This window comes from Erinaceus europaeus, chromosome 2, assembly GCF_950295315.1.
Source record: "Erinaceus europaeus chromosome 2, mEriEur2.1, whole genome shotgun sequence".
In the NCBI taxonomy this organism is placed as follows: domain Eukaryota; kingdom Metazoa; phylum Chordata; class Mammalia; order Eulipotyphla; family Erinaceidae; genus Erinaceus; species Erinaceus europaeus.
In genome coordinates, this window is record NC_080163.1 from 81,956,684 (window position 1) to 81,970,205 (window position 13,522).

At 33.3% G+C, this 13,522-nt stretch overlaps 1 protein-coding gene across 2 annotated transcripts in view; it reads left to right on the forward strand.

Moving 5' to 3' along the window:
• MICU3 (mitochondrial calcium uptake family member 3) overlaps positions 1–13,522 on the forward strand; it is a 114,198-nt gene that overhangs the window by 57,746 nt on the left and 42,930 nt on the right. For both annotated transcript variants that reach the window (XM_007516278.3, XM_016185238.2), the window contains exons 4-7: positions 2,777–2,855; positions 6,852–6,899; positions 10,201–10,283; positions 11,134–11,205. In XM_007516278.3, the coding sequence (XP_007516340.1) occupies positions 2,777–2,855; positions 6,852–6,899; positions 10,201–10,283; positions 11,134–11,205 (282 nt within the window). The remainder of the gene's footprint in view (positions 1–2,776; positions 2,856–6,851; positions 6,900–10,200; positions 10,284–11,133; positions 11,206–13,522) is intronic.

Here is a 13,522-nt window from a genome sequence, read left to right on the forward strand (position 1 = left end):
TAGAAACATTTATTTTATACCTAGTAGTTATAATTCTGACACTAACTACCCGAGATTATCTTGGTGACTCAGATTATTTTGGTGACATGTTTAAGAGCACAGTTCCTAACTAGACTACCCTCATTTCAGATACAGTCACAAATTCAGAAATCCCAAGCAACCTACAATTCTGCCCAGTCTACTCAAATCCAGGAGATTCCCACAACTCCTCCTCACAAGTCTGTTAATTTTTGAAGGCAAGTCAAGTGAAGTGGCACATAAGATCAGGTTTAGTTTAGGAAGCTTCAAAACAGAGAGGTTTTCTGCCATTTCCTTGTGAAATCAGCATGCATCATCCTATCAGGTCATAATTATATTTAGCAACTGGAAAGTTCCACTGTCCACTGTGCTTTGTGTTCAAAGCTTTGTATTTCATCATGTAGGCTTGGTTGATTAAATTGCTGGTCATGTGCTTGAACTCAACCTTCAGTCCCTCTCCTCTTCCCAGAGGTCAGACTAGCTCAAAGACCAGGCCTTCTAATCACATCGTTGCCTTTTGACAATGAGTCTAATCTTGAATCATTTGGGGTGGGGAGGTGGTTGGTTGTTAGGGTCCTAGTATATGATGGCAGAAAAGGATTGTTGAAGGTGAGAGTGCTTTGCAGACAACTATCATGGGGAAAAGATAAATTGTATCCATATTACAATTGTATGGTAAACTGTTAACCCACAGACCCCCCCCCTCAATAAAATTAAAAGGAAAAAAAAAATTCAGATGTGTTCCAAGGATTTTGTATCTCCCTTCCAGAAAAAGGGACAATGACCAATTGAATGTATTTATTTATTTATTTATTTAATTTTATTTTTTTGGTCATCTCTAGGGCTTTACTGCTCCAGACCGAATTTTTCAAATAGGAGAAAAGGAAAGGCTTCACAGAATCAATGCATTCTATTAAGGACCCACAGTTTGAGCATCAAAACTCAGATTCAAAAAATAGAACAATCTATAGTGTCTTTTCTTTTTCTCTATTTTTTCTCTCCCCCTTCCCCCCCCCCCCCCCCAGGACTAGAGAAGGAGTAAAAGAGAAACATCTGCAACACTGCTCCCCAGCATCCCAGGTGGGCAGCAAGGGCTTGAATCTAGGTCCTTGCACGTGATCACATGTACATTCTCCGCCTGGCCTCTTTAGTGTCTTTGCTCTGTGTTACTTTGCAAACTACTTTTTTTTTTTAACGGCAAATGTTTTTAAGTTATCTCACCAGATACTTTAATAGTTTTTTCTTTCTTCACAGTTAACCCATTATACTTTTCACTTAGCTATTTTAACAAAGAGTGCACAATAAACTCAAAGTTATTTTAGCATATGAGCAATGATTCAAATATGTATTACCCCAAATAGTATTACAACTGTGATAGTTTGATAACTTTTAAAAGACATTGATTAAGCAGCAATATAAATGATTGTTCTTTAATCAGTAAGGGAAAATTAGAAAAATTGAAAATAGGGAGTCAGTCGGTAGCGCAGCAGGTTAAGCACAGGTGGCGCTAAGTACAAGGACTGGTGTAAGGATCCCGGTTCAAGCCCCACTGGCTCCCCACCTGCAGGGGAGTCCCTTCACAGGCGGTGAAGCAGGTCTGCAGGTGTCTATGTTTCTCTCCCTTTCTCTGTCTTCCCCTCCTCTCTCCATTTCTCTCTGTCCTATCCAACAACAACAACAATAAAACGAGGGTAACAAAAGGGAAATAAATTTTTAAAAATTAATACAATTAAAAAAAGAAAAATTGAAAGTGACCAAAATAACCCAATACTCCTGTATGCTCACTTCATCTCATGTCATCATTCTTGTTAAAATGTCCTCTAGAGGGCCAGATGATAGAATATTACATAAGCAAAGACCCGAGTTCAAGTCCCTGGTCCCTGCCTGCAGGGGTAAGCTTCATGAGCAGTGAAGCAGTACTGCAGGTATCTCTCTTTCTCCTCTGTCTCCTTCCCTCTCAATTTTTCTCTGTTTCTATGAAGATAATGATGATGATAATAATAACAATAATAATAGCCAGTGGGAGTGGTGGAATCATCATGTAGACATCTACCCGCAGCATTAACACTGGGGACAATGAAACAAATAACTGATTTTCCTGGTTGACTGCATATACTACAATGTGCAAGGACCCAGGTTCAAGCTCCCGGGTTCACCTGCAGGGGGAAAGCTTTGTGAGTGGTGAAACAACGCTGCAGGTCTCTCCCTCTCTACCTTCCCCTTGCTCTTAATATCTGGCTGTCTCCAATAAATAAATAACGATAATTTTAAAAAATTATCTTGTCTTCCTTTTTATTATGAACTTTGCCCATTAATCCCACTACCAAAAAACACCCTCTATTCAGAAGGGCTACAAAAAAAAAAAAAAAAGAGAGAGAGAAAGAGAGCGTAATTTACTTTTTTTCTGTGTTTTATGAAATTATCCCTTTGTGACTCCAGAACTTAAACGCATTATTTTATCTTACCTTGAGTCTCTTATATCTATTTTATACTCCTATTTATCAAATTATCCGATGTTTTTTGTAGTTCTACTTGAATTTAAACAGCTTATTTGCTATGTATTTATTTTATGTTTGTTTTGTGAGTAAAATTTGGATTCTGGTTGAATGAACAACAGCTATAAAGTCAGATAAATACATCTATGTCTCAAACCTTTTAACTGGAAAAAATTTGTGCCTAAGCATTTAAATACTTTTTATCTTCTTTATAGATAAGTTTTTCTGCCTATTAATCAGTATTATAATAACTTATTTCATAGGAATTAAATCACATGCTGTCAGAAACACCTCCAGTTTGGAAGGGATCATCAAAACTATTTCGGAGTCTTAAAGAAAGAGGTATACTAATATTGCTACTTATATGTTTTTAAAAATTATATTATTTATAATATTTATAGATGCATATTTTCTTCATGCTTAATTTCAGTTGTGTGTATGTGTGCACATATGTGTGGATGTGTGTTTATGGAGGAAAAAATGAAAAAAAATGAAAAAGAAGCACCAAGATATTAATACTGATTTTTGGGAGAGTGGTGTGATCAAGAGTAATTTTATAGTTTACTTTTTCCATTATGTACAACTCTGAAATGTTTACAACAGAGAAAATTGTGCGTGTGTGTCATCTGTACTCTCTTCCTTTATCTCTCTTTTTCCTTTCTCTCTCTACTCTTCTCCTCTCTCCCTCCTTTTTCTATATATTTCTCGATAGTCTCTCTTTCTCTACAATAGGGATTTCACTGCTTCAGTTCAACTTTGTTCAGAGAAAGAAGGAGAATGGGGGAAGCATCATAGCACTGAAGCTTCCTCTTGTGTGGTGGGAGCTAGACTCGATCTTGCGTTGCAAAGCAGGCAGTCTCCTGGATGAGCTGCTGTACTGGACCAGTACCCATATGTTTCTTTTAAAAACACTACTCACTGCAAAAGTCACTTGCTTCAATATTATATTATCCATATCTACATATCTAAGCTACCTCATTAATTCTTACATTTCCTTTATAGCAAATATGACAGTGCAGTTTTTATACATATAACAAGAATTGTTTATGTGTTTTGATGATACCTATCACAGGGAGAAATCATACCCATATCTTACCGTATCTTAAACCATTTAACTACAACCCAACAAAAATGGCAAGATGGAGGAATGTTTCATAGAAATATGCTTTTTGTATTCTCAAGTTAAAAATATTACAAAATGTGAATGTTTTAAATACATAAAATTATACTTTTATTTTGCATCCATATGAAGTCAAAATTTAGAAGAGTAGTTGGCCTGGAAATTCTTCTCCTGGGGATACATACTAAGGAAACAAACATACCCATCTAAAGAGATCCATTATACCTAGGTGCATAGCATCACAATTTATAATAGCCCAAAATTTGGAGCAACCTAGGTCTCCAATAACAGATAAGTGGCTAAAAAAGTTGTGGTATATATATATATATATACAATGTAAACTACTCAGATACTAAAAATGATGATCTCAATTTCTTCACATCATCTTGGATAGAGCTCTAAGGAATCATGTTAAGTGACATAAGCAAAATAGAGAAAAATGAGTACAAGATGGTCTCATTCATGGGCAGAACTTAAGAAAGAAAAATAGAAATAAAATAAAATTTGGATTGGTTGGGAATATTGAACCAAGGCAAAGGACTCTCAGGAAGGAGGACAGTGAGAGGAGTTGGGTGAAGTGGGGCTTTCAGGACCTGATACATGATGATGAAAAAAGACCCAGGGCTGGGTGGTGGTGCACCTGGCTGAGTACACAAGTTCCAGTGCACAAAGACCCGGATTCGAGCCTCTGACCCCCACCTGCAGGGGGAAAACTTCATGAGTGGTGAAGCAGGGCTGCAGGTGTCACTCTGTTTCTCTTCGCTATCATCCACTTCCCTCTCAATTTCTGGCTATCTCTATCCAATAAATAAATAAAGGTAATAAAAAAATAAGAATAAATAAATAGTATTTATTTATTTTTTTAAAAAACCCCAGTCTAGAAGTGAGAGTGTTTTGCAGACACCTATCATGGCAAGATGGGAAATTGTACCCGTGTATCAGCAACTGTACTGTAAATTATTAATCTCCCAATAAAAAAGAATAGTTATAATACATCCATTTTAATCTAAGTAAATTTAAAAGTACACATTGTTTCCACCTGGTTCTATGTAATATGGATAATTAAAGCACCTTAGCTTTTATTGTTGTTGTTTTATAATCAGAGTTTTTTTTAAATATCTATTTCCTTTTGTTGTCCTTGTTGTTTTACTGTTGTAGTTATTTATGTCGTTGTTGGATAGGACAGAGAGAAATGGAGAGAGGAGGGGAAGACTGAGAAGGAGAGAAAAACATAGACACCTGCAGATTTGCTTGACCACCTGTGAAGAGACTCCCCTGCAGGTGGGGAGCCGGGGCTCGAACCAGGATCCTTCCGTCCGTCCTTGCACTTTGTGCCACATGCGCTTAACCCACTGTGCTTCCGCCCGACTCCCTTATAATTGGAGTTTTTCTATCTTTATAAAATTTGAGGCAAGCTATCTTTGAAAAACCCTAAGACAATCTTTTTTTACCTGGAATTTGTCTTAAAGATTGTCATTTGATTTTAGGGTAGGATAAGATAAAGAAAAACTCAAGCTCAAAAGGATCAAGTAAATTTAATAATAATTTCCTTAATATCTCTCATGGGAAAATACAAAGTAGACTAAATACCTTAGAAACATAAATGCACAGAAGAAGGACATTCTTTTTAGCTAGGGGGAGAGGTCAAATCTGGAGTCTCTGGGTTTAGGCATACCATAATTCTCATGTTATTTGCATAGTTTTTTCAGGAGAACAATTTTCTATGCAATAAAGCTAACTACAATGATAGAAATCTACTTCTGTGTTGTCTCATACGGTAGCCACTGATCAAATGTGACTATTAGTCAGCTAAAATGTTATAGAGGAACTAAATATTTTATTTATATTAGTTCTTTCTTTTTTAAATTGATTTAGTTATAATTATCAAGTCCATTGGGTATTTTAGTTTTTTTTTTTTAACTTAAATAGCCACATGTGACTAAAAGACTTTTTTCTAAGACATTGCAGATCTGTCAAACGGGCTGAATTATCAAGTGAATGCATCTACAATAGGAGATACCTCATACAGATTTGGTTATAATATCTAAGTGCAAGTATAAGGCCCTGGTACCACAAAAAAAACCAGAAATGTATATCAGTATTAAGCTTCTTTAAACCTCAGCAAGTATCTTGTCTATTCTACCATATCAATCAGAACAAGTCAATAAACTGAGATTGTGGAGAGAGAGCCAATTTCCTGTTACCTATATACTTCCTTCCTTTCTTTTTTAATTAAAAAATATTTTTTTAGGGATCTGTATGGAATCTAGGTAGACTGTCTTTATATACATATGGGAGAAAGATTCCAAAATCTTTCTCCCATAACATTCATGGCAACCAACCAGAACTATCTGTCTATAGGTTACAATATTCTAGTATAAACAAAAGAAGGGAATGCTTTCAAAGCCTCCTGGCTAGCTCTCTTCATGTCCTGTGACAAACTGCCTGACAGTGACTCCTCTTCTGTCTTTGTTCTTTAACAAAGAGGGCAGCCTCAAAGAACCTCAGGTAAAATGGGGTTTTAAAGGGCACAATCTGATTACTTAAGGATTTTTATATCTTTTTACCAAATACCAGGAGTATCTGATAAGTGTTATTGCCTTCTTCCTGATTTTTTCTCAGGACTCACGTGGAATATCACTTAAGGCAGGAATTCAGGTTTGGGGTGTTATAGTCCCCACACAGAAATGTGAGTGATAAAAATGTGAATTTTTATTAACTCCAAACAAACTTTATTTATAGTCTATAATAACAGGACTACAGAGAACTCAGGATGAATTATCCAGAAAGAGTAAGTCATCTAGCTAAAATAAAAATTTCTTAAGCACATTTAGTATGAGCATTAATTATGTTCAGAATGATAATTTGCAAGCAGAAAGTGATATATATATTGTTTTTAATACAATACAGAAATCAAATTTCTAAACAAAAATGTCTGAATGTCTTATTCAAGTGTTACAAGTAGTTTAGCATTATACAGTGTTAAGTACTTGCAACCTTTTAATATCATTATTATTTCACTGAAAACTAGAAACAACTGTCAAATTTGTTTTTCTAATTATGATTTTGCTTTTATATGGGCTTCTGTAGAGATATGTGAAAGTAGAATTAATTTTGTTTCTTTTACTATTTTAATATAGCTATCATAGTAATACTATTTATTCATAAATGTAAAGAAATATGTATGTATAGCACAACTGTTATTTTCTTATTTTTAGGTGTGATTTCCTACACAGAATATCTGTTTCTGTTATGTATTTTAACAAGTAAGTATGCTTATTAAATTTATTTCTGGATGTAATTTTCTTTCTTAATCAGAATATTGGAAAACAAATCAGACTTTGATTCTCTCGCTACTGAAAATCACTTTAAATTTATCAGTGCTGTTTTGTAAAATTTGTGGCTAAATGCTAGCAGAAAATACCAAAGACAGCACGATCAAGAGTCACAAATATAGATAGAAAATTATAGTATAATATCATAAGTCAGTTCTCCTGGTTTAATCAGGGCCTATAATTATTTGTAAGTTTCCCTCCATTTTCTGTAAGACTAATATGAAAGGATGAGTATTTTAGTTAGTCAAAAGACTCATTATAAATCCTCAACAGTGTTGCTGCTTTCCTTTCAGATGCAGTAATTGTTATGAAATATATGAATGGTTTGCTAAGGTTTTCAATTAAATTTTATTTATTTAAAAAAAGTTTTATTTATTTAATGGAGGAACATGCATACTGGAGCTGGCCATACTCTATATACCTTAACCATTTTATTCTTTGGATTCCTACATTAGGAATTTGTACATACTGCTCACTCTACCATCAGTGTCTTAAGATCCTGGTGATAACAAACATCATGCAGGTTTCCTTTGAAATGTAAAGATGTAGAGAATTTTTACTTGATGGTCCTCCCGAAAATAGTTTTCTCTCACTTTATACCTTTTTATCCTTTCACCATGTTTTTGTTTTCTTATAATACTGAGACTATTTGGAAGTATTTATTATATGTGATATATTCTTGTTTGTCTCCCCTAATTGAATTTACAGTTGATGATGGGAAAGATTTTTATCTTTTAGTTTCTTTATAAAGGAAGTGTCTGACATATACTAGTCTCTGAAAAATAGTTTTGTTTTTAACGAATGAAGAAAGGAATGGATAAAGGAATATTGCTAGTGAAATTTCTTATTGTAGGAATTTTTTTTTTTTATTTATTCCCTTTTGTTGCCCTTGTTGTTTTTTTTTTTTTTATTGTTGTAGTTATTGTTGTTGTCATTGTTGGATAGGACAGAGAGAAATGGAGAGAGGAGGGGAAGACAGAGAGGGGGAGAGAAAGACACCTGCAGACCTGCTTCACCGCCTTTGAAGCGACGCCCCTGCAGGTGGGGAGCCGGGGTTCGAACCGGGATCCTTATGCCAGTCCTTGTGCTTTGCGCCACCTGCGCTTAACCCGCTGCACTACAGCCCGACTCCCTATTGTAGGAATTTGTGGAGATGTATGGAAAGAACAAGAAAACTCTATCTTTAGAAATGTTTTCTTAAATTTCTTGTGCTTATATAATTAGAAAATTCAGTCAATAGTATTTGAAATTTAGTAACAAATGTATTATCTTACGTTAGAGTTCTGCTGCATGAGGTCTGATGTGGTGTATGTGTGTGTTTCAAGATTATGATTATCTATAGAATAAGTTTGTGTATTAGATAATGGGACTTAATAAGACTGAGCTTGCTTCATATTGAAAAGGCATAATTTACTTGAGTCCAAACAGTAACAAATGCTACCATGAAAATTAGACAAATTAGTTGTCACCAATATCTCAGAACTTGCTACAAAAAAAAAGAAAGGAAAGATATATTCTTAGCTAAAATAAAAATAACTTTGAATGTAAAAGAAGATGTTCAAGTATTTAAATCAACTGTAATAAACAAGAAGAAAATAGAACTGGTTCAGAAAGCCGCTTGTCAAAACAGGACTGGCTGTGAGTTAAAGGAGAAAATTCAGTCACTATTTTTTTTCACCAAGGAGTAGGAAAAAATACACAGCTTATCTATCACCTTAAGTGATGCAAATCTTCCTTTGTAGTATAGGATCTATCTCAGAAACTTCTCAGATTTATATTGAAAAATTATGAATGTTGTTTACTTTGGAACAAGAAAAACTATGAACACAGAGCTAGCAAGAAGTGAGCTAGATGATCTGCATAGCCTGTCTATTGTTTTCTCCTTTGTACCTTTCATTATTTTGACTCTATTTTCCCTTCCAAGCAATGCTTATAAGGATTTCCTTCCTATGGTTACATACAAGGTATTTTTAAAACTTAGAGCTTCCACCTTCTGCAACCCACAATGACCCTGGGTCCATGCTCCCAGAGGGATAGAGACTGGGAAAGCTAGTGGGGAGGGGACGGGATATAGAGATTGGGTGGCGGGAATTGTGTGGAGTTGTAACCTCCCATCCTATGATTTTGTTAATGTCTCCATTCTTAAATAAAATTTTTAAAAAGAAAGAAAAAAAAAAAGCCTTAGAGCTGGGTTTTAAGGCACAGTTTTTTAAATTTTCTTCTCACATGAATGACAATGAAATTAAGTTTATATTCTTAAAATACATACACAGTATGAGCTTGCATAAAAACTGGCTTCCGTTTCTATTATTTTCAGAAACAGCCATTACTCATTTAGAAAGTGGGGCTATATACTTCCTTTTTGATAGGTTCCAGAATGTACAACAGGCCATGGAAATTGTATTTGTGGGAGGTCCTTTTTTTTTAAATTTCTTGTTGATCATCTCAAAAGAAGTCAGATGGTTTTATTAAAAAAAAATTTTTTTGTACAAAAGACATGTACACTAACCTCCTCTTTGAAGAAAATGCTAAGTTTTCTTTTGTCCAAGATCTTTTTTATTTATGCTTTACAAGTAAAAATAGAAAAGTGATCGAACCTGATTACAAGGTTCACAAAATTAAAGCAGTTTATAGACTGTTAAAAAGTAATTGTGTTTTGTGTTGAGGAGAATTGAGCATTGATTATTCAAGCTATCTTTATTTCTTATATTTGTTTTTGAAGTTGGTAGAAGTTTAAACACACATATGTAGTTTCTCTTATTTGACATTTATTTTTGTAGTTTATCTCCAATATAATTTCCCCAAGAATTTAAACTATTCTATCACATCATATTTTTATTCTGTTACTCTAAATAATTGAATATGATGAAAATGTTTCTACTATGATGATCCTGGCATATTCCTTTTAAACAAACATGTCCTAAAAGAGAAAAATAAATATTCTGAGAAGAAAAGAGTCAAAAAATTTGTCAGTACTATTAAACAAGTATTGCATAGTACTTATAAAGTGCATTTGTAATTCTGGTTCTAAGTGTCTTAGTAATGTATGAAGTAGACTTGTGTAGCCTTTGTTAAATTTAAGTAAAAGTAACAAATTGCTTTTTACTTCTTGCAAAAGATAATATTTCAGTACAGAATATTAATAGCTTATCATTACTAATATGGATTCTGTACTTTAAAATACATTTTTCTTTTTCACAAATCTTTTTCTTTTCTCCATTCTTCCTGGCAGAGCCACATGCAGGTTTTAGAATAGCTTTCAACATGTTTGACACTAATGGCAATGAGATGGTAGATAAAAAGGAGTTTTTGGTGGTAAGTATGTGTTGATTATTAATTAAATATTATATACTTATATTTTGTGTTTTGCATTATTTGGAATACTGTTGGAGAGTAAAAAGTATGATTTAATTTAATAAAAACTATAAAGGTGTGTACTGTGAATAATTTTATATTATAAAAATATAAATTATACATAGTGTATAAAGATAATTATAGTTGTTTACACATTTTATGGAAGTTTGAAATATATCAAATATTTTCTGTCGGGTAGGTAACAGGTAATTCTGAGATTAAACATATATCCATTTAATACTCTCTCCCTATCATATTAGCCATCAAATTATAACTCTATCACTGGAACTTCCCTTCCTTCTCATTATAGGATTTATTTTTCTTTTTGTTTTTTTTTCTTCCATTCATTACTGCCTTATATTTTAGTCTTGTTCTTATTTTCCTAATTCAGTCTCCTATCTTTGATTAATGGGACTGATCAAAGTGGGGTGGGGGAGGGCACAGAACTTAGACTATGTGTGCAGTGTGGAACTATACCTCTGTAATTTTATAGTCTTGTAAACCATTATTCATCACAAATAAAAGTTTTTAACAAAAAATAAAGTGGGAGAAGTAAGATTGTTCTAACATACTCTGTCTCACCAAACATCTTATATTGGTGGTGCTCTATTGACATTTTCTGCTGCTTTTTCATTCTACTACTCTCCCTTCCAAATTTTCTATTTCATTTTACTCATGTGTCCTCCATCTACTACTGTGACAAAATGTGTGTGCTGTTTTCTCTCCCAAATAGAGATTCATGCCAATTTATTCCCCATAGTACCCAGAAACTCTTATTGCATATGTGCTTCATGGTTAATTTTCTTTTCAGCTTCAAGAGATATTCAGAAAAAAAAATGAAAAGAGAGAAACTAAAGGAGATGAAGAAAAGCGTGCGATGCTGGTAAGAATAGTTTATAGTAGTGTCAGGTGGGTTTTCTAAGAAAGAATTGTTTTTATTCATGTTGAAAACAATAATAAAAATCGATAACTTTGTCCCTTTCTCAAGAGCTTTTTTAAAGTTCTTATGTAGAAAATCGCTTCAGTATCTATATGCATCAATATCAATATTTAGATCAAATATTGATATTCAATATACGTATCCATAACTACATTCATTTAATCATTTTCATCTATATTGTTGTTATTCATGAGATTTGAAGGTTTTATCTTATGATAGATTAAAACAGATCATTATGCATGTAAAATTTAAAGGTGAATTGCAAAGACTTAATTACACACATAAATCTACCTCGTGGTACTATAACAATAGGAATGTTGAATAAAACAAAGAAATTTTTTTTTGCTTTCTTAGAAGTATATATTATAAATTTTTCATCTTAGATGAATAGTGTTTTATGTTACTCTGAAGGTACATATAGGCCACACTTCTCTCCATTTTCCTACCAGTATTTTTTTTTTGCTTGTCTCAAGCTTTCTAGCCTGACAAAATTTCATGCTCACATAATAAAAATAATAAACAGATACTGACACCTTACTATTAAACACTGTACTAAATGCTCAATATACATTTTCCACCCAATCCTACTCTTATTATTTGTAATTGTGAATGAGGAAACTGATAGCAGGAAAATTTAAGAATCTTGTCCAAAATTACATAGCTATTAAATGGAAAGGTCAAGATATAAACCTATGTCTGACCAGCTCCCAAACCTCTACATTTACTAACTATAACACATTTGTTCATCTGGCACTCAGCGAAAACACTGAATTTTTTTGGCATGTAAGTTTCTCTTGCCAATTAGCCCCCCAGTAATTTGTTTTACCTAGAATTTAAATAATAAAATCAAGACATTTGTCACATTATTTATTATTCTCATTGTTAGAATGAGATGTATTAGTTTTAGTGGGGGAAATGATTATCTGTTGAGATAGGTGCTCTATTCAACTCCACTATACTTATGAAATATATGTATATATTGATAAAAGCAGAGGATCATAATTTTGAAATAGATTATTTTGTAGGATATTTGATTGTGATATATTCTAAAATTTTTGAGCCTCCCCCAGTCACAAGCCGACTTGAAATTTTAGAGTATTAATAAATAAGACTGAGATAAATATATTCATAAATTTTATTTTATATAGATAATATATAGAAAAATTAATTATTTAAAATTTTACATACTAACTATAATTGACTTAATAGGAAACTTTTTAATAAAGTAACATTTAGGAGTTTTAATTATGGTAATGAATCCTTGTGATGCTGTAGTAATAAAATTGATAATATTTTAATAGGTATAAATATAATGTTTCTGTTTATTTACATTACAGCCAGAAAGTACTTATGTATCTTCTAGTAAGAAACTTAGGTATTTAGTAGATGTTAATCAGTACAGTTGCATATTGATTACTGGAAGATACATAGGTACTTTCTCTAAAAATTAATTTATGGATAGGATTTATTGACTATAATTTGAAAATCATGAGACCTGAATTTAGAGAACTCCTAGTATCCTGTTTAACACTGGCTAAGTTTCTAATCAACCTTATTTTCAGTTTTTTTCATAAATTCTGTCAACGTGTGATTGGGGAAGGTTCAAAAATATTAGAATTAAATAATAGCAACCAACCATGTTGGGAAAAGCACAGTATCAGCACAGAATTACTTTTTTTTTTTTGCCACTAGGGTTATGACTGGGGATTAATATCTGCAGAGTGACTCCACTGGGCCCAGCAGCCTTTTTTGTTTCATTACAGAAGCAATCAGAAATAGAGAGAGGAGTAGGAAGAGGGAAACAGAGAAAGAGAGACAGCTACAGCACCAGTTCACCATTCCTGAAGCTTCCCCACTGCAGGCGGTCCATGGTGGCATGTGTGCTCTACTGCTTGTGCCACCACTGAGCCCTCACAAATCTAGTTTTAAATAACAAATTTAAAAATATATAAATAACAAATTTTAAATATGTATATATACACAATGGAATACTACTTAGCTATTAGAAATGGTGAATTTACCATCTTCACTTCATCTTGGATGGAACTTGAAGGAATCATGTTAAGTGAGATAAGCCAGAAAGAGAAGGATGGATAGGGGATGATCTCACTCATACTTGAAGTTGAAAAATAAGAACAGAAGGGAAAACACAAAGCAGAACTCAGACTGGGTTTGGTGTATTGCACCAAAGTAAAACATTCTTGGGAGAGTGAGAAGGGTTCAGGTTTTGGAGCATAATGGTGGATAGTTTATGCAGAAA